The sequence below is a fragment of the Rhea pennata genome, chromosome 13 (assembly GCF_028389875.1).
Source record: "Rhea pennata isolate bPtePen1 chromosome 13, bPtePen1.pri, whole genome shotgun sequence".
NCBI classification, from domain to species: Eukaryota; Metazoa; Chordata; class Aves; order Rheiformes; family Rheidae; genus Rhea; species Rhea pennata.
This window is the reverse complement of record NC_084675.1, coordinates 1,643,284-1,664,407: the sequence shown is the minus strand read 5'-3', so window position 1 is coordinate 1,664,407 and position 21,124 is coordinate 1,643,284. Positions and strand designations below refer to the sequence as shown.

At 51.1% G+C, this 21,124-nt stretch overlaps 2 protein-coding genes across 3 annotated transcripts in view; one reads left to right on the top strand and one right to left on the bottom strand.

Moving 5' to 3' along the window:
- ATP6V0D1 (ATPase H+ transporting V0 subunit d1) overlaps window positions 1-9,080 on the top strand; it is a 40,624-nt gene extending 31,544 nt beyond the window's left edge. For both annotated transcript variants that reach the window (XM_062586695.1, XM_062586694.1), the window contains exons 4-8: window positions 1,829-1,908; window positions 5,036-5,113; window positions 5,757-5,933; window positions 6,898-6,975; window positions 7,559-9,080. In XM_062586695.1, coding sequence (XP_062442679.1) covers window positions 1,829-1,908; window positions 5,036-5,113; window positions 5,757-5,933; window positions 6,898-6,975; window positions 7,559-7,720 — 575 coding nt within the window. In that variant the 3' untranslated portion in view covers window positions 7,721-9,080. The remainder of the gene's footprint in view (window positions 1-1,828; window positions 1,909-5,035; window positions 5,114-5,756; window positions 5,934-6,897; window positions 6,976-7,558) is intronic.
- Window positions 9,081-10,000: 920 nt separating this feature from the next.
- The window catches only part of HSD11B2 (hydroxysteroid 11-beta dehydrogenase 2), a 28,871-nt gene continuing 17,747 nt past the window's right edge, over window positions 10,001-21,124 (bottom strand). Inside the window, exons 2-5 of the mRNA XM_062586839.1 lie at window positions 13,451-13,663; window positions 12,970-13,155; window positions 12,012-12,149; window positions 10,001-10,883 (exon numbers count right to left, since the gene is read on the bottom strand). Of these exons, the coding sequence (XP_062442823.1) occupies window positions 10,525-10,883; window positions 12,012-12,149; window positions 12,970-13,155; window positions 13,451-13,663 (896 nt within the window). The 3' untranslated portion in view covers window positions 10,001-10,524. The remainder of the gene's footprint in view (window positions 10,884-12,011; window positions 12,150-12,969; window positions 13,156-13,450; window positions 13,664-21,124) is intronic.

The window sequence follows — 21,124 nt, the reverse complement described above, 5'->3', positions numbered from 1 at the left end:
CTCATTACTCTGGCAAAGTGATGTTGAAGAACATGCCTGGTGCTGGTGAAGTTGAGGGTCTTTGCCACTTGCCATGCACTTGTACATGATGAGCTTTGCCAACTTCTGTCCTGGCTAGTGTGAGTTCTTCCAGACTTTTGCCCTGGCCATGCCCTTGAGACTATGTGCCATCTACCATGGCATTTCTTCAGCCATGGTCTGTGGGGAGTAGCTGTGTTGCCTAAACAAGCAAGCGCACAGGCTATAGTTGTTTAACTTGCACTCTTTCCAGTGACCACACGCAAAGAAACAGCAGCTCTATCTCATAAAAGTACTTGAGAAACTACGTGGCTTAGTACGAATGCCTAAACCCAAATGGCTCTCATTCGTTAGCCGAGCTAACTGCTAGCCTAATTTGGGATACTGGAGGGCTGGGAACTGAAATAGCGGTGTTCTCATGCCTCTTCTACTCTGAAGTAGCCACTCCTCAACTATACAGCACTGTTCAATCATACAGCACTGCTCAACTGGCCAGCAAGTCTTGCAGTGAAAACCAGTCCTGGCACACTCCGTTTTCATTTCTGCCAGCTGTAGTGAGCAGTGTTCCTTTGGCTACGTGGCATTGGTCTCTGATGCTGTTGCAAAGAGTAGTAAAGAAGCTTCTGTGAGAGTTAACTCCTGTTCAAGACTGCTGATCCCCATTGCAGCTGCTGTGTGGGTCAGGGAGCTCATGGTGTGCACCAGAAGTGTAAAACTATGTGATACCTGTTTCTGGCATGCAAAGTCCTGCACTGGTCAACTGTCAGGCATGAGTGCAGTGTCTATTTCCCACAGCTGGTGTGCATAAGCTGAGGAAGACCACATTTTTCTATATGTAGCAAATTCAGCAAAATTAGTGTTGCTGTGTGGGAGTTGAAGAGGTCAGAAAAGTTCCATCAATGGTTTTATTGTGCTCTTGCTAACATATGAATGGTGGAATATCCTGGCATTTTGTTAGGTGTGCAAATACAATCAATTGGCCAATACCTTGCAGGAGCAGACTCATCTTTATGTACAGCTTGCACAGAAGTGCTGATGTTTCTGGTACTGTATGTTAGGATGGAAACCTATTTGTATTCTTTAGATGACAACAGCTTCTCAAGCTCTCTGGCAAAATTTGTAGGGCCAAGTTTCCTGCTAAAATACAGTGGTTAATCCTGTCTGCTGCAGCTCACTTTCAACTAGAGAAACCTTGGAAGAAGTGGAAAATAGGACAGACCTGCCTTGGGGGAAATTCTTCCTGGCTTCAAATGTGGAGTGTCACAGGCTATAGGATCTGTGGTATTGCCGTGTCTCCTTGATGCACTTGAGATATTGGAGGAGGAGGGAAAAGCACAGAGCCAGCTTCCTCAGTACGTTTTAGCTGTTGTCTTGCAGTTGGATGCTTGGGCATTGCTACTGTATTGTAGCAGGCAATTCAGAAGCTGTGTTGTCACCTCTGGATCAGGTATCTGGGAACAGTTTTGGCTTCTTTTATGTTGGCTGCTCTGGCACTGATGCGTGAGGGGTTGAGCTGAGGGCTTTTGCTAAAAATGAGTTGTTGACCAAGCTGTAGGACTAAGGGGTGAAGAAAGACTTCCAAGTGAGAGCCTCAAAATGACAGCAGCCTGGGGAGCTGTTGTGCAGCCTGAGGTTTTGAGTCATGGCAATCTGGTGGCTACTGAAGATACAGGTTAGGCTTAGGAAGAGCCAGCTCAGCACAGTCTGCTTCTGTCTGGTACTGTTGATGACTCTGATACTGTTCCCATTGGAAAGTGCTGGTAAAGGGTCTGGTTAGGGCCACACTAACTCTTGTCTGTGTCTGTTTCAGCTGCCTTCTTCCAAGACTGCATATCAGAACAGGACCTTGATGAAATGAACATTGAGATCATTCGAAACACACTATATAAGGTAAATGAGTCTTTCTTAGGTGGGCAGGGGAAGAGCTGTTAATGTCCCTGTTGAGCATTTATTCCTCATGTGACTACAATTTTGTCTTAGGTCATTCCATAACACTTCCAGGAGCTCCAGCTTAGGCTGGCTTTTCTTAGACCAAGGCAAGAGGATATTCTCCTCTTAGAGTAGATGAAAAATAAATGTGCTTTCTCTCTGCTTTCTTTCCTGGAATGGCGATGGTATAAGTGTGACTAAGAACTAGTTGTGTCCACTGGAAGGTAAAGATAGTGCTTGTGGATAGGCCTGGGGTCTGATCACCTTGCAGTGCACAGTCAGGGCACCAGAGATAGACTTAGCTGGGGGCTGTCAGGCTGTCACGAGTCTACACAGGAGGTTTTGCCAAAGGTCTTGGCTTTGAGTAAACTTCCTCAGGCAGCCCCCAGGAGGTTGTTTCTTAACTACACAATTTTGACATGGAGTTATTGCACTCAAAATGCTAAAGCATTTTGACCTTAAACTTGACTGAAGGACTTTCACGAGCCTGGTTCTCTGTCTTGGACTCTTTCAGAAAAGTCTCCCAACAGTTTTCTCAAACTTTTAGCAACAATGGTTGGGGTTAGATGCTCTCGGTAGAGAAGTGTTAAGAGAGCTACAGCTAGACTAAGGGAGACATGCTGGCTGGGGAGAGTATTGGCACAGGGGCACAGGGGTGTGGAGGTCTTTCCTTGTTCTGAGTCTGTGTGGGAAACTGCTTTCTCCTCTGCAGGCACCGTCTGGTTTCAGCTGGCAATGTAAGAGTGTATGTTTATGTGCAGGCTGTAGCTATTGCTTCATCTTGACGCTCTGGACTAAGGCTGGGATGCAGATTGTATCTGCCAGCCTTGTTTCGACTGGTCATAGCCAGCTAGTGGATAAGTGTGTGACCTTTATTTCCTAAGGTAGCCTTGGTCCATTTGGAGAGGTGGAAAACAAGCTAGGCTTGAGGGGAAGACAGTGGAAGGAGAAGAGGAGCTGCTGTGGTGGTGGCAGTTGTGCCCAGCTGTTTGTAGCCCCTGACATACACTGATTTCTTGCTCTAGTGGGGACTGTATAGCTGTCTGCATAAATACCTCCACTCTTGCAGGCTGCAGGCATCTATATTGAGAATGGAGCAGCTGGGGGGGGCAGGGAGTAGAACTGAGTAAACAGCAAAGCAAGTTGGTGGGTGCTGTGTGATTGGGTCCCAGATGCCTAGATATCCTTTCCCATCTCCTTTATGAGGCAGATACTCCTTTGCATTCTTTCCAACTGTAAATTGTAGTGAGGGCATCTGTACCTCTCAGTGGGTGCTGGCACCAGTTCATGCTAGAGGATGGATGCTGAGGACAGGCTGTTCACTCTGTCCATAACAAGATGTGAGGGTGGAAGAGGTGAATGAGTATCTGCCACTTGCAGACTCTTACTTGAAGGCCTGTCTCTCCCCACGGCCTGGAAAATGGATTATACAATGCAAATGTACTCCAGAGGCAAATTAGGGAGGTAAGGTCAGGCCTGGTATCTGTGTGGAGCCACTCTGAAGAACAGAGCGAGTGGATACCTAGAATAGATACCTGTCTTGGAGAATACTTTTCATGCTGCAGGGAAGGTAAGTGCTACCTTCTAGACATGGTGGTGTTTTTTAAAAGAATTAGTGCACAGATTTCCCGTAGCTCTGGATGTGAAAAACAAATGAGATTAGTAGGAGGCAGGGTGTAAGAAAATGGGTTCATGTAAGAAAAAAAATCCATTGAGGGTTATTAAAGGCAAAGGCACTGACATTTCTGGGATAAAGGTCTCTAGCCAATGTCCTCTTTTCTGTGGATCCTTATCTACACTGCTGCTTTGCTAGATATCTGTTGGCTGCTGTGGGAGACAAGACAATGAGCTAGAGGGATTCAGTGCAGCCCTTCTTAGTCTGTGAGTTTCTGCAATGTTATTGATGTTGGATCCTCTTTCAGTGCTGAATATCTGAATTCATGTAGTTTTGCTTTTAAGTCCTTCAGTTTGTGTGTGAACTCTGAGAAGGGCAAAGTTAGTGACCAGAATCTCTTACCCAGGATCCCTTTTCTGTGGATTTCAAGCAAAGTTCATTATCCATGTCCTAGTTCATTATCCATTATCTATGATAACTCTACAGACAGATGCTCAGTGCTTACCTGCACTTGAGCAGCAGCAAGGAGAAACTTGCAACCTCCTGGATGTCATGCTCTTTTTATGTGCAGTGCTCACCTGGCAGAGGCCTTTTGCACTAGGTAGTAGTAAATATTTGCAAAACACAATAATCTGGGTGCTTTCCTAGTGCAGAGGCTGAGTTTCCAAAACCTGTGTTCCTGGTCCATCTCCAGACCTAGAGGTGTTGTGACAAGACTTCTTGATTTTTTTTTTATTTTTATTTGTTTATTTTGTGAAGTCTCAATGTCATTTTATTTTTTTTCTCTTTTATGTGATTCTAATTCAGATGTTGTATCACATGATGGCTTCTTTGAGAAAAATTTGCTGAACAGCACTCCAAGCATTATATACTGCCATCATGGCTCCTCTTGGGAGTTAGTCATCTTCCCGATGGAATATGGTGTGTCTCCACATAGGATTACATTTCCAGGAAAGAGCGTAACTGTGCCTAGCTTTATATGTTTTATGCAGTGCTCCAGCTGGGATGGAGAACAAGCAGCTGCAGTGTGAAAAAGGGAGTTACAGAGAATGACTGGTTCACTTCACAGAGATTCTTCCTAAGCTCTTAACTCCACTTAACCAAGTAGTACTTACTGAGCTGAAGTCCTGCAGCTAACTTTTTGTGGCTTGTCATGCCGTAGCAAGGTCAGGAAACCATGTAAGACTATAGTAAATGCTTTAAAGTTAGACCACTCAAACGAACAAAATAGACATCCATTGGACTTTATCTGTGATGTCTGGGGATCTTGCCTACAATAAGCTTGCCCAGTCACATGAACAAACCAAATCACAACCCTATCTCCAGCTCCTGGGGAAACACTGTCCCTAGTGTGTGCCTTGTTACAAAGCATCTAGGAGTATCCCTGCTTGCTGTCAGCCCCCTGCTGAATGGACATATGAGGCAGTAGCTGAAGCAGCATAGAAGAGTGTTCCTCTGCCCTTTCTCTTCCAGGCGTACCTGGAGTCCTTCTACAAGTTCTGCAAGGTGCTGGGGGGTACCACAGCAGATGCTATGTGCCCAATCCTGGAGGTAGGTCTGGGAACCCTTGTACCTGGGAGAGGCTGTGTTGCAGTGATATTCATTGTTCTGTACTTGGACCAGCCTGCTTGTCAATATTAAGGATGCCCAGGATACTCTTCAGCAGCCCAGTGTATATTCTCAGTCTCACTGGGAGATCTAAGAAGAAGCTGCCTGAGCATGGCTTTGGGTGCCTTTGGTGCCCCAGTCCTGATCTTACCAGCTGCTTACATGTCCGTTACCTTTGTGTGCTCATCCTCTCGCATGGATGAGAAACAGGAGAACAGTCATTGCTGCTCTGCTCACAGCAAGTCTCCATGTCAGGGCCAACTTTGGATGTACAGGGCTCAGGGACAGGAGCTGGGAGAAATGTATTGTTCTTTGACCCAGACAGGGTGCTGCTCAGTGAGCTGGCTTGTGTTTGAGGTGGGAACTTCTTCGCCTGACTGGATGCTAGGCATCAACTACTGATCATACTGGGGGCCTATGCAGATAGCCTTCTCTGGCTGAGCACAGAATAGCTGTATGCTTCCTAGACGATGAGCCAGGCTTGTTCATGCTGCCTACTGATGTGTCTCTGTTCAGAGTGGTGTCAGTATCTGCTGGTTTCTGACAAAGTTACTGTGTCTGAAGGTAAAATACTCTTCTCCTGCAGTTCGAAGCTGATCGGAGGGCCTTCATTATCACCATTAACTCATTTGGTACTGAGCTCTCCAAGGAGGACCGAGCAAAGCTGTTCCCTCACTGTGGCAAGCTCTACCCCGAGGGCCTGGCTCAGCTGGCCAGAGCAGATGACTATGAACAAGTCAAAAATGTTGCTGATTACTACCCTGTGAGTATCTCAGGTTGAGGTCCATGAAGACTGGTATAGGAAGCTGCTCTAAATCGGATCTCCTGAGGTTTGGGGGAATTTGTAGACTGGCAACCTGGGTACGGGGTGCCCATTTTCAGCTGACAAGTACTATTACTTCTGTGCCATGTTTGGCCAAAATGGAGTTGGCCTTGTCTGGACTCTGAGTGCCTGAGTTGCTGTTGGCTTGTTAGTCATCACTGCCACTGCAGTGGTGGTAGGCAGACCAGGTGTGGGTCCCTGCCCCATGTTCCCCATTCCAGGATCGTGGGCCTACACTCACCGCATGCCATTGATGTAGCAGTGTGGCAGCAGTGCCACCTTCTTTGACTAGTGGAGGAAAATGACACACAACATTTCTCGCTGGAGACACGAATCTCCACTGCCAGGTTGTCTGACTGAGGTCTGGTTCCATCAAACGGGAGATGCTAACTGAGCAGCGGGGAGGGTGGCACACTTTAGAGGTGTCTGAGTTTTACTCATGTGCATGGCTGGGAACCTGTTTGGAGTCAGAGTACTCAGTGTCTCCCTACTAAGCAGCAAGGATATGTGCTAGTCTGCATGAACATGGGGGCCTGAACACTCTGGTCTGTACCTGGTGGGGACATGCCTCATGCATCCTTCCTGCAGATTTAGTACTTATATAGCCTTGAGCTCTGCACATTTCAGAGAAGGAGTAGGATCTCTGGACAAGCAGATGTTTGCTCTGTCTTTCTTAGGCTTGCCTTCAGCCAACTCCCAGAGTGATGCGTATGCAGTGCAGACTTGGCAGGGTCTTGTTGCCAATACTCATATGAGTGCAGAATGGACTGACAGCTTTTCGGTGTCCTCTGCTGACCAGACATAGTGGTTGGGGTGTCTGTCTGATGTGTGTGGCCAAGGAATGCTGATGATCTTGGAAAATTTGGGGATTTGGATGCATCCTTCTTATGATGTTTTCCTACAGGAGTACAAGCTGCTCTTTGAAGGTGCTGGCAGCAACCCTGGAGACAAGACCCTTGAAGATAGGTTCTTTGAACATGAGGTGAGTGTGTACCTGAGGCATTTCTTGATACACATCTGCTTGTGCCATTTGCACAGCTCAGGGTAGCAGCAAGCTCATCTGCAGCCCTGTCAGCAGAGCTCCAGAGCATCAATGCTATGTTTGGAGAGTGTAAAGTGATCACCATAAAGAAGGAAAGAGCCCTCTGCTCCAGTGAGGGAGTGGTGCTCGCTCCTGATGGCTGTGACCACATGGCAGGTGCTCAGTCCATGCTCTCCCTAGACAAGTTAGGGCAGTGTGGGATGCATATTCAAGCTACTGATGGATATTTGGTCTATAGATAGCAAAAGCAGGGGGTAATTACTTGGGAAAGGAGCCAGAAGGAGGATGCTCACAGCACATCAAGGAATAAATGCCTCCCCTTCAAATGTCAGAGCCTGTCCTGTCTGAGCCATGTTCTGTAGGTTAGAGCTGGTACAGAGCAGATGAACTGTGCCTGAGCCCTTTAGCTTGCTAGGGAAGTCATGCAACTTCCATGTTGCTCCACACTTGCATTGACTGTCTCCTCCTGTAAGAATCTAGCAGAGGTAGACAAGTGATGATTTCTCCTCCTGGCTTTCCTCAGGTGAAGCTGAACAAGCTTGCTTTCCTCAACCAGTTCCATTTTGGAGTCTTCTATGCCTTCGTGAAGCTGAAGGAGCAGGAGTGCCGCAATATTGTGTGGATTGCAGAGTGCATTGCTCAGCGGCACAGGACCAAGATTGACAACTACATTCCTATCTTTTAGCCCTGCCCTGTTCCCATATGACCCTCCTGTTCCTGGAGTCCAGAAGGACCGTTGTCCATCTTTACATGCTCCCTGAGTTATCCCTTGCCCAGGCTTCAGGGATGTCTCATCTGTGGAACTGGCTCAGATGGGAAACTGTACAGTTACTAGTTAAATTATTCACAAGCTGAAATTGTTCGAGTTGTGTGTACTGTGAGGGGTCCGGAGGAACCAGTGGCACAGGCTTGACCCTGTGCAGCTGTGTGTCAGGAGGGTTCCCATTGTGTAGCTAGTAGTACCTGTGTCACTGTACTAATCTGCTGTACGCGCTTATGCTCACAGAGCAAGCACCAGCCAGCAGTTGCTGCCTCTAAGTGGTTCCTACTGCAGAAAGATGCATCAGATCTGCAATGTCCGAGTTTCCTGTCAGTGCTCTGAGAATGCCTCCTAGTCAGTGTTGTCCCTGTGAGGCTTAGTCTGAGTGTGATTTATAGCATAGCCAGTGCTGCTGTGTAATCCCTGCATCCCCCTGTAGCTAACCCTGTCATGGCAGAGGCTGACCAGCCCTGGCTGGGATTGGGACAGTGCCTATGGGAAGGAGAGGGCAGAGCCAGAGCACATACAGAGTGCCCCTTCCATCTCCTGCAGCATTTTGCAGCCCCCACTATGTCCTCAGAAGCAGCTCTGGCTAGTCTTCATCCTGCCCTTAAGCTTGGAGAGGATCCACAGCCTGTCTGAGCTCCTTCCTCCCTAAGTGCCCCTGGCTTGGAGCTTACCTGCAGTCCCCAGATGTGTCCATCACAACCATGCAAGAGTCAGGGCTGTTTCTGGCTCTGTGGTTGTTGCAGTGTTATGATGGAGCCTCTGCACTGGCTTAGGGCAGGTGTCTAGACTGGTGCAGTCCTCCTGCCCCACATGGGGCGTCTGAGCTGGCACTGTCGCTTAGCCATGTGGGCAAGCCTGACTGTTCTGCAGAGCAGCCCTGAGGGTCTCACTCCACTTTGCTGCTGTGTTAGTGCAGAAGGCACGTTGGCAGAGGTGTCTTCTGTCCTGTCCAGGCCCTGCCTCTTTCATGGTCTGTTTTTAGGAGGTTGGAGCCAAGCCAGAGCCATGGTGTGGCAGGCCAGCTCCCTTTCTGATCTGTATCATGGCTGGCTCCCATTTGTGCTCGAAGTTTTTTGGCCCTGCTTGGAGATGCCCTGTGTTGATGTGGCAGCAAAGAAGCTTCACTGATGGGAAACGTGTGCTCTGTGCTGCCACTGGGAAGGGTTGATGGGTACGAGTGGCCCTGTCTCAGCCTGTGCTGTGGTAACTTCTGCAGTGTTTGTTATCCTGGCCATCCTTCCTTCCTTTTTGCACCAATAAATATCTGCCTACTGCACTGTGCTCTCCCTGTTTACTTGGATCTCAGGTATGTGTGAGCAGGCGCCTGCTTCAGCCAAAGGGCTAGTGTTGGAGGCATCAATTAGTGCTTGCTATGGGAGCTCTGTCTCCACAACTTCTGTGTAACTTTGTGCGTGCCCTGTGTCCTAGACAGCATTCAGCTAGGCTGACAAGGGCATAGTCTCACTGGTTAAGTGTGGATCTCAGCTACTTTGCCTCTAACCCAGAGTACTTTGATGTTTGTAAAAGACCCTGGAATGGCCCCTGCCTGACTTAGGACACTTGCTCCTGCTATGGAGAGACAAGACAGAGCTTTAATGACACCACAGCACAAGCAGCGTGCGGTGCCCGGTACTAGGTCTGTGGGTGCAGCTGGGTACTGAGCTAGTAGGTGCTTGAGAAGATATGCAGCCTTTGTTGCCTGTACTTGAATTAGAGTTTGCATGGGAGTGAACCAGTACAGCTAGGGTCCTTGGGACTGTGTGGCAGATTCCCTGGTTTTGCTAACCTTATTCTGGCACTAGTAGCAGAGATAGGCCAGGAAGCTCTGGTCCAGAGCCTGGACTTCCTGCACACACAGGGCTGCACATGGAATCAGAGCAAAGCAAAATGTAGCCTTCAGGGTGGAGGAGGATCAAGGAAAGTGTAGGTGCCTATTCTTCCTGTCAGGCTATACTTAGGGAATGCATTTCCAACTAACATCCCCTTGGATGTACCTCTTCTGGTACTGCCTGAGGCATTCCAGGCCCTGCTATCCCACAGACTGTTAAAACTACCCTCAATGCACAGCCAGAGACCAGCCCTGTTCTCCTGCTTGTATAGCAGGGCAACCCTGAACAAGCACTGTGTTGCTGTGCCATGGAAGTTGACTGCAAGACCCAGTGGCATATTAAGAACAGATTTATTTAAAAAGTGATAATCACATAGTTCACCTTGTGAAGAGTTCTGCAGCCTGGCCTGGGACCCCGCTGTCCCTGGGAGTACGTGGAGTGTGTAATGAACGGTGATGAGGCAGACACAAGGGATGACATAGCAGCGGGCAGAGGGTAATGGGCCTGACCCAGCCAAGAGACAACGGAGACAAACGCTTGCAGCTCCAGCAGCGGCAAGGAAAATGTCACATAGCTGAGAAAAACCCAAGGTATATCCCAATGTGTCATGCAGAAACCCAGAGAGTCAGGCAGGAATGGCTGCATTGCAGGATGCACGACTAGAAAAAAAATACAAAAACAAGGTCTCTAGAAAATGATGATTCTCAGACAATAGAAAATAGATCTGCCTGATTTCGGAAAGTGATTTGGTTTTGTATCTAGTGCTGATTGTTCCCGTGCAGCGCATGGGGACAGGGCCAGATGTGTGCACACTCAGGGGCTATCTACTGTGATGCTTGGAGATTACAGGAGAAGGTTCCCTCCTGCCCCACAATTGCATGCAGGCCAAGGTCAGGCCTTCTTGTTGTTGTGGTGCTCTTGCCGCAGTGCTCGGGGCAGCTTGGGGTTGATGAAGAATCCTTTCAGGAACAAGTCTCGGACAAAGTAGGGCAGGTAGCGGTGTATAAAATACATGAGCCCGAGGCCCTGCCCCGGGTAGTAGCGCACAGCTGGGTTGGCAGCAAGGAGCCCATCTGTGATGCTGTTCACCACTGCGCTGAGGTCTTCCACAGCCACCTTCATGAACTGAACGAACTGCCGGTTGATCTCTTCCACGTAGTCCTCACCATAGGCCTGCAGCAGCTCCTGAGGCAGGCTGGCCACCAGCTGCTGCTTACGTAGGTTCCAGAATGCAGGATCACATGTTGTTCCTGCAACGACATAGGCGCTGATGAGCCATGCTGAGCCCAGGTGCCCAGCAGACCTCACTCCTGCCCTATGTGTGCCAGCCCTTGCCCAACAGCATTTCTTGCCCTGTCCCATAGTGCCCTACCTACACCCCGAGTCCCATGCCTGCAGCCCCCACTCCTCAGCATCCCAGGAAGGAGAGCATGTATCTGCATGGAGCAATGATCTCTCTGAAACACTGACAGTTACCAGACAGCATGGAGAAGTGGTGTGGGAGGGAGATGGTGGTTCTGGTGCCCAAATACAGTAGAGACAGCTTGCAATCTAGAGTGCTCCGATGTGCCTGTTCAGTGGCAACCAAAGCACAGCCAGGGTCAAATGCCTGACTTTGAGACACTACTGTAAAAGTGGCTGGCTGAGCTGCTGCTTGCTGGGTTTAGTCAGCTCCTGTGGTTGGCAGGGCCTGGTAGGGCTTTGATTCTGACCCGGTATCTCATAGAGTAATGCTGCCACCTGAGAACCCAAAGACCACAGAGAGCTCCTACCACCATGGCATTCAACTTGCTGTAGTCACTGTCCCTCCATGTGGTTCTTCTGGATCTGAGAGATACCAGGGGTGGTCTTGTACACCTTGCACCACACGGGATAGATGAGACCATATAAGGCTAGTCATGGTGGGGAGCTGTTCAGACTACAGCAAGGCACACACAATCTTCTGTCATGCCAATGTGGGCATAGATCATGCTGGGAGCAAAAGGTTTTAATGGGAGATAGGAGTATCCAGGGGGCAGCACTGAGTGCTAACCCTCTGCTGTGCATGCATGCTGGTTATATGCATCTATAGGTAGGCCCAAAAGATATATCCTGTACTGCTAGTTTCCCTCTGCTGCTGTTGATCTATCACTGCCTTTTATGCCTTCCCAGGGGCTCCTAGCCTATCTGTGCTACTCTAATGATATTTGATTGCAAGGCTATGGGAGTAGATGGCATTCCAGCATCACTCATGTGTGGCAACACTACCAGGACAAGAGTCATGGCTAGGAGTAAGGGCAAAAGTAACCTGGCAGGTGCCGCAAAGCCCCGAGTCCTAGGCAGCTTAGCTTGGCCAATTGTGGTAGTGCTGCTATGCGAGTGGATGCTGACACTCTTACCTGTTTTATAGTAGCCAGGCAGGATGAGGCTGACTTTGATGCCCCAGGGCTGGAGCTCACTGCGAAAGGTGTCCATGAGCAGACTGAGTGCTGCCTTTGAGGCACCATAGGCTGCTAGGCAGGGAAATGGCAGGTCACCTTGGAGGAGAGAAAGTGCAAGTGAGCAGGCTTGTGAGTGACTCTGTACGTGGGCAGGCCAGCCAAACCCAGTGCCATTTTTGCAGGGCCATGATGTGCATTTTTGGCCTCTGGGCAGAGAACAGGCTTAGGCTTTGTTTTGCTGAGAAAGCGTCTCAAATTTGCTCCAAATGAATGAGCTTCTTTAAAAGGTGAAAAAAAGTGAGGGGAAGAGTAGGCTGGTTTTCCCTCCTCAGTCTACCAAATTGTTGATTGGTATCTCGATTAATCAAGGCACATGGCAGATGTGATGAGGTTGCCTATGCCCTTCTGCACCCTGCCCTAGGGAGTAACAGCTCAGTCTGCTGCCACCTCCCAGTCCTGTTGGGCTCTCTGCTTCTAGAACATGTATGCACAGACCCACAACATCCTGACTCTGGGTTTCAGCTGTCAAGGTCACCAGCCAGAGTGGGATGGGGAAGAGGACAAGGCCTAGGGGCCTAGGGAATGGGCCTACGGAATGGGAGCCATGCTGTAATGCACCCCTGCCACATGTACTGGAGTGCCGTGGTACTCACAGGTCACACAGAGGGACAGTGTGTCCATCTGGGGAACTCTGAGGTGCTGCTGACCACCTCTCCTGCTTTCTCACCCTACTGACACCTGAGACAGCTGTGACTGGTGGAGAGGGCCTGAACCCCCACCTATTGCAGCCCAGCTTCTGCATTCAATTATTGGAGCTCCCGGGCAAGCTGTGGCATACCACCCAATTCTGTGCTATGTGGCCTTGTACCCCAGAGGAGTTCCAGCTCTCCACGTCTGCAGTGCTGGAGCTACTCACCTGCAGGGCTGCTCACAGTGACGATGCGGCCGCCAGCAGAGCGGAGCAGGGGCAGCAGCCCCTTGGTGAGTTCCAGTGAACCGAAGAAGTTCACCTCCATGCAGGTGCGAAACTTGCCCAGTGGTGAGAGCTCTGCGTCAGCAATGGTGTCATTGAAGCCAGCGTTGTTCACGAGACCCCAGAGCCCTGTGGATATGGAAAGCTTAAAGTGATGACCCAAGTGGGACATCCACCCCAGGGGTCCCAGCTGCTGCTCCTCTTGAGTTGATCCTTCCAGGGGAACCATGGGGTACCTATGGACATGCCTATTTAAAGGAAGCTGTTCCTGAGGGTGCAGGCTGTGGCAGGGGTACCTGCAGGAATGCAACCCACAAGGAGGGGCTGGAGGCCAGGCAGAGCCATCCCAGATTCAGGCTGCAGTGCTGAGAGCCTGAGGAGCTGTGTGCAATTTCAGGGCCATGCCAGATGCCTTCACTCCTACCTGTGCTGTCGGTGTGAGCCTGGATGTACTGCAGGACACGTTGGATGTCTTCTGGCTTGGTCAGGTCCATTTGCAACAGTGTGAGCCTCTGCGAGCAGCTCTTCTGCAGCTCCTGGGCCCCAGGGCCCTGCAGGTCCAGCACGCTGGCAAACACTCGGAAACCCATGGCATCCAAGTGACGTGCAGTTGCCTGCCCAAAGCCAGAGTCGCAGCCTGTGAGAGCCAAGAGGATCCCTGGAGTGGTCAGTGATGGCTACCTCAGCCTTGGTGTCCCCTGCTCTGAGAATCCCACAGCCCTCTTGCTTTGCATCTGCATTTCCAGGGATTAAACCCAAGGTGACCTCTCTGCCTTCTTCTGGCTCACTGTTTCCCCCACGATGAGCCCAGGTGGTCGTGGTCCCCCAGGCCCAACAGCAGGAGCCAAGAGAGCAAGGCTCACCTCCAGGTGCACGTGGCCCTCCCAGACTCTCTGGCTGCTGTCTTGGGCCACCCTTCCACTCTGTGTAACAAAGCAGCCCCAACCCTCCACCCTGCTTTGGAGGCATTGACTTCTGACTACTGGGAGGATGTGACCTTGGCCTAGGGTGTTTGCAGGTCACCTAGCTGCTGTTTTCTACCTCCTGCAGGAGGAAGAAAACACTCCATTATCTGCAAACCAATCACCCAGAGCATGGCTTTGATGTGAGCTGCAGATAACACCTCAGAGGGCAAGCTCGGCAGTTGCAGGCACAGCTGCTCTCTGGGCCTTGTTGTGCCTCAGGAATTCAGACAGGGTACTGCAAGATGGGGTTGAAACCAATAAAACCAATACCAGGTCACATCTGTTCCAGCCTGCAATGGCTTCATGAGCCATCATTACAAGCTGACGCAAGCCTAAATGAAAGATGCTGCCTTTCTGTGAACACTTTTAGCCTCCCAGAGGTGCTCCTGTGATGCAGCCTGAGGGATAAAATATACAGCAACCCCCACACACGCACACTTGGCTGGGGCATCATTAAAAAAAAAAAAAAAAGACAATATGGGCAATCCTGATCTGCTCTTACAACTCCACAATCTTCATTGAGTCCCATGAGAACATCCCACAGGAACATGGGAGCACTTGGTTCTGCTGTGCCTGTTTCTGCCTATGCCTGCCTTCCTCTCTGTGCCCTGAAAGTTTCTGCTCTTCCTTTTCATCATAGTTTTACCTGGCAGCGCGATCAACACCGGCCTTTAAAATCTCACCATCTCCACAGCTGTAACTACACTGCCTGCATGCAGGTCTGTACGGGAGATGAATGTGTGTGTGCAGGTAGACATGCATGATGTTACTGCTTGTCCCATCGTAGAGGTGACACAGCACTAGCAGAGCTGACTTGGCACTAATAGACATAACTCAGCACTAATGGTCTCCCTGTGGTACTCCCCACCTGGGAACTGAGGTTTGTGCAGCTCTCCTGGGACTAAACAAATCCCCTCCAAGGCAGAGACGTGGGCAACGCTCACTGCTTGAAATGTTGGCATTCCCCTCCACCTCCAGCCTAGCCCACCTCCAAGTCTCAGCGGTGCCCCTGGTATTCCAGCCCTTTTCAGCACAGATTTATAGCTGGCATGCTATTTGCAGCACCTCTGGCTGCCTGTCCTGCCTGTTCCTTTCCTTCACTGCCCCCAAGTTCTTTGACTCTGCATCCCTATGGCTGCCAAACAGCCCTAAATTACTAGTGCAGCCCCTCAGACAGAGATTTGTTGGGAGGTGCAGCACAGTGACAGGGGCATGTCCCTGGCTGATGCCCAGGGCCAGGAGTAGCAGCTCTCAGGTGGTGGCAAAGTCAAGCAGATGACAACAGTTGCAGAGCTCAGGGCTCAGTGGAGCCAGGAACCCGCAGGGATTGTGGCCCCAGGCAAGAGAGGGAGAGATGAAAACAAACAAAGCCAGCAAGGTACAGCGTGTTCCTGGGGCTGATGGCAGTGCTGATAGCTCTGTGGGGGGAGCCCGTGCCACCGTGGCTGCCTGGCCACATTAACCATTAACAGGAGAGCTCTGTGGGCAAACCAGGAACGCACAAACTCTGCAAGGCCAGCTCTGTGGCCCTGTTTCCATGCATCATCCCACCTGGCCCCTGGCACTCACAGGTGCTCCCTGAAGCACCCCATGACCTGCACTAGGTGGGACAGGAGGACAACTAGAGCAGGCCTTATCCAGCACATGACTTTCAGACCCAGTGGCATGCTGGGGTCTGCTGCCCCTCTGTTCTGGTCCAGGAATTGCCATCTGCTCTACGGGACTTAATGTTCCCCTGAAGCAGCTCTGGCTTCCCCAGCTTGGACCCAACCAGCATCCTTATTGCCAGAGCCCTTCCTGCACCTGAGACCTGCTGAGTTCCTGGGGTAGAAGTGCAGTGCAGAGGGCACACAGGTGGCTTCAGGGTGGACAAGGAGACCAGGTGCCAGCTTTGTTCCCTTGATCAAGCAAGCTGCGGCTGGAAACAGGGCGCTGCCTGCTCCAGCGCTTTGGGAGCTAGATAAGCTGTGCTCAATTCAGTGCCTGTGGTCCAGTCCCAGGCTCTAATTTACCTTATTGCTGCGTCATAAACCCATAAAGACCCTGGACATATGCCAGGGTGATAACACACCCCAGAGATGGCCAAGGAGGTGCTTACCTGGCAGGAAATGGCTGTCAGCACAGATGCCTGGAGGGACCCCAGCCCTATGGGAACCCACAATGGCAGAGAGGGTCCTTGCACCCTTGAGCACTGCAAATATCTGGCCTCATGCCTCACAAGGCACAGTGGCTCCCTCAGCCCTGGGCCTTCTCCCAGAGCCTGTTGCAGCTGGGTTCCCAGGTGCATGACACCACTTTAGCCTTAGGGATAGTTCAGACAAGGTCTCTTGCCAAAACTTGGCAGAGAGCCACCTTGGGGTGTCTCAGGCTGGGCACAAGCCACAGGCTGGACTCGCAGATTTGACCTGGGCAAATTCAGGCCAGATCTGTGCCTGCCTTTTCCATCGTGGGAAACCCATGTTCTGAGGCCTGGCTCCTAGCGGGATCCAGCATGTGGGAAGCTGGAGGCCAAGGGTACCCTGCAGGTCAACCTGCTGCAGGCACCCACTGGGTGCCTCTGAACGCCCCTTCCCCCCACCCCCTCTTCTCAGCATGGCCATGGCCACAAGGGGCCCAGCACCTGAGGTGGGGCACAAGTGACTGTTTAGCTGGGCCAGCTGGATGTTGGACAGAGCATCTCAACCAGCTGGCTCAGCATGGCAGAGGGCTACCTGCCAGGACTGGGCAGTGGGCAACAATAGAGAGGGCTGAAGATGCCTCTAGAGATGCCATCAGCTTGCCATGCGTGCTGCAGGATGTCCGTGCCATCTCTTGGCAGAGCAAGCAGCACACCCACCTCTCCCCTCCCCAGGAGGAATGGGAACAAGTCGTGCTGCCAGCAGTCGGCGAGATAAGGTGCATTTCGCATTTCCCAACAGGGCAGGAGAAAACTGCAATAAAGATAAGGTTTAAAAATAAAATTGTACTTGGCTGTGTCCCTGGAGGCTGAACTCCACAGCCTGCGTCCTGCCTGCTCCTGCCACTTTTGCCATGACATGGCTATCCATGCTGCCTCCCTCCTAGCACAGGGCTGAGCTCTGTGGGATGGGAAAAGCTTCTGACTAAAGCATTAAATGCCCTACTTTTTTTTTTCTCCCAGCAGTGTAGGAGGAAGCAGTGGGAGCAATGGGGCCTGGCTGTACTTCTCAGGGGAACAGGAATGTTCCCAGTAGCCCAAGCAGCAGCTTGCACATGTGGGGATGTAGCACACGTCCTGAAAAGCTGGGACCAGCTTCCTGAGGGAAAGGACAGGAGCCAGCTGGCACCTCATGGCCATACTCCCAACCTTCAAAATACATAGAAACCTCCCCAAGGGCTGGCACAGGAGGCCACAGCAAGAGTCACGTTTGTAGGCTTGTTTGGGCTGTGCCCATCAAGTAGAGAGCAAATTCTGTGAGGAAGATGCCCTTCCACATCCATATGTCAAAGTCAGGCCTTTTTGGAACTGGTCTCTGAACCAGGCAGCAGCTGGCCCAGTAGGATGAATAACTAGAGCTGGTTTGTTTGCCATAGAGGACTGGGGCAGCCAGAGGATTTGTTTCGGAAGTTTTAATTTATTCACCAAAAAAAAAACCAAAAAAAAAAAAACAACAACAAAAAAAAAAAACCTCCTTGGATGCTGGCAGAAGGCCCAGGGACAGGAGCGCAGCGGGACAAGGGCGGTGATGCTCTGGTGTTATTTAAGGTCTTTGCTGATGTCTGGCGGAGGAGGTTAACGCGCTGCTCAAATTCCCAGCTGATGCTGAGCTGGCAGAGCAGGGACACACCACAAGTAGCCAGGAGAGGAGACATGGGAAAAGAGCAGCAGCAAAAATTCAGTGTGAGAAAAGGCAAATTAAGTGGCTCCGGAGCCCAGACTGGGGGAGGAAGGAAGCTGAGGTGCCTGAACAGGCAGGGGACAGCCCAGGGAGTGCAGGAAGCAAACAGGCAGAGAAAGCAGGCTCCAAATGTCAATTCCGCTGGCACCAGAGCCCATTGGGGCACTGCTCAGTTTGCATCAGCACCTGCACTCCCAGTGGACACCTAGCTGATGCAAAGGGCCACCCTTCCTCCTTTCTCCAAGGGAAGCTTCACAGCAGCTGGTTTTATTCAAAGTTGGAGCCACTGCCTGGTTTTGCAGTTCTCTTGTGGCTTTGTCTTTTGGGAGTGCTGGAAAAGTAGAGATTGAAACTCTGTTTCAATCAATGCATTCTCTCAAAGTTGGAGCAAAAGCCATTTTGTGACAGTGAGTGCTGATCCCCAGATGTACCAGGGACACCACGATGGGGAAACACTGGCAAAGAAGAGTGGGAGGAAAGCTGCAGGGAGAGCCACATGTCTGCCGGGCTTGCAGGAGCATGTCCAGGCATCACTCATGGACCTGCTCCAGTATTATGCTAAAAGGACATTAGATCACAGAGAATAGAAACATTAGGATGCAAGAGAGAGAGAGAGAATTAAAAACTTGGGGCCCAAGGCACCTGATCCAAAAGCACAGAGCTTTGCCAAAGGGCCATGCTTACTCTATGTGGCTACTAGAGCATGACTTGCTAGCCCATTTGTGGGGAGGCTGCAGAGGCCAATTTGGGAGACACACAGACGCTAGCTTGGCCACAAGCATAGCTCAGCATGAGCTCTGAGGAGCTCCCACAGCTCCTTCAGGGAGCTCTGGAGCCGGACAGTCTGAGCTGTCTCTGTTGATGCTGGAGTTGGGCACGCTTCCTTTGGAGGATGCTGCAGCGCCTCATCACGAGGAGGCTCCAGAAGCCAGCTAGCACCTCCCCACCCCCATCACTTCCTCACGTGCCAAATGGTTTTGCTTCCATTCCATTGGGATAGAAGAAGGACCGCATCAACCCTTCAATCCGGACACCACACTGCTGGGTTCAGGAGTGGGAGAAGCCGAGAGCTGCAGGGACCGCCAGCACAGAGAGGCACGGCATCGGAGGAGGGCCATCAGGGCTCTAAGCCCACAGCAGCTCCTCCCTCCCTCTCCCAAGCCTGCAATGCCAAACAATTTCCCCACACTTGGGCCCTGATCCAGCAGCAGTTGAGCACATGCTTCAGCATTTGCTGAATTGGGAGCAGAGGCCATGTGGAGGCCAATCTGGGTTGAAAATTCAGGAAGAGCTCAAATCTGGGTTGTCCAGAGACACTCTGCTCCACACTCCTGCACATATGTGGCAGGGACCTGTCAGTCTCACTGCAAATAGGGGCAAGTGTACGCCCAAAGGGTTCTCCATCCTTCACCTTTTGCTGAACCAGTAGGTCCCCCACAAGGCTCTTCAGCAATTCCCCCGGGGCTTTTCAGAAAGTTTGACCAGTACCTTGGAATGTGTTTGGGCACTGGAAAAACTGAGCCTGTTCCAGTCTGCCAGTCCATGGGAGATGCTGTGTAGCAGTGATGAGATGCATCGACACAAGCACTCAGGCCAGTTGGGAGGGCAGCTGAGCCCAGCTAGCTCTGAGTACCTCAGGAGGACTCAGCTTTGTCTCAGGAAAGCCAGTAAGGATCGTTCTGATCTCTGGTCCATCCCTGATCTAGTTCTTCCTGGAACAGAGACATGCTTTTATCAAACACATCCAGGTTGAGTTTAACATAGGAGTCAGCAGCAGAGTCATGGTAACTGCCAGAGACCTCTTCAAAGCTAACTTTGATTTCTAGCCACTGCATCTAGCTAGAGCTTTTCCTCCAGGAGAAGAAGGCTCCATCCACTGCAGGTATTTTTGCATGGCAAGTCCCATCTTAACTGTCTCTCTAATAAGCTGAAAGGCTTGTCCTCTGGCATCCCTTCTGGGATGGCCTCTCTCCCACTCATCTCAGGAAGATGAAAAAGAACAGTCACAAACAGCTGCCTTGTACAGCACCAGAGATACTCTTGCTAGCAAAAGCAGCAACCCCAGAGGGCCTGAGCTGTGCTGGCACACGACAAATCAACTAGGCACAGCTCCTGGCCAGCCTTGTCCCATCTGCAGCATCCTCTGCTTGGCTAAGGTGAGCAGCAGGTACCTGTTATGCTATTTTGCTGCTGTACTCAAAGCTGTATCAGCAGCGCACATCATACTACCCACTGATGCCACAGTCCCAGTTTAGTCCAGGCATGTTTTCCCAAGTCAGGCTGAACACCGGACTTGCTTTTTACTATATCAGGTATTGCTCCTGCAGCTAGCACCAAACTCACTGTATGGCGACACATGTTAAAAATTAATACAGCAGTTTGCTGAGCAGCTCTGAGACAGCAGATAACACAGCTACCAGACAGGCATCATGCTGCCAGACCACAACCTCCCACTCTACCCGCTGTGGACATGGTATTCGATGGAGGGCTGGTGATGTGAGTCCTCAAATCTCACTTTAGCAGGACTCAGAGGCATTCTAAGCTGAACTGTGTGCTGTGCCCAGCAATACCCCTCTGCCCCTCTCAACATTGATCCCTGTTTGCCAGGAGCAGGACAGATCTCCCAAACCCATTTCTGAGTCAGGCATGATGGCAGGGAAAAGCAAGGAGCAGGTATGAAGCTGGTCAACCCTGAAGATCACAAATGCATCTTGGCAAAGAAACTACTGTGGCTAGGGAACCAGCTCAGAGTCTGGCAGGTATCTGGGAGCAGGGGCAGCACTCTGGCACCCTGCTGCAGTACACCCTAGGGACCCCTCAAGATGGGCCCCGAGCCCCTGTTCCCCTACTCTACCTGTGGCCACCCACTAGGCCTCCCCCAGTGCCATGGCAGCCATGAAGGGAGCAGCACCCCAGCCTCGCATTGCCTCATGGTGGCTTTTAAAATCAAGACTGTTACTGGGTTTTGCACATTAGCACCAGGGAAAACAAAGCTTCCCCTGCCTTGAAATACAGTCGCAGATGGAAGCTGAAGACTGATTGCCCTCGAACTGTGCCTTGCCCCAGCCACCTGACCCTCTGAAGGACTGGTTCTATGGAATTAGCCCAGATAGCATAGGCACCAGACAGCCCCCTGGACACCACTCATGGGTTGTCAGGCTGCTTCTCCTCACCCTTTATGCTCCTTCACTAGCTCTGCTTTGGAAGGGGCACTGAGACTGGCAGTCATGGGGTGCCAGCAGTGCTGGAGAGGGGGAAGGCCTGTGGTACTCAGTG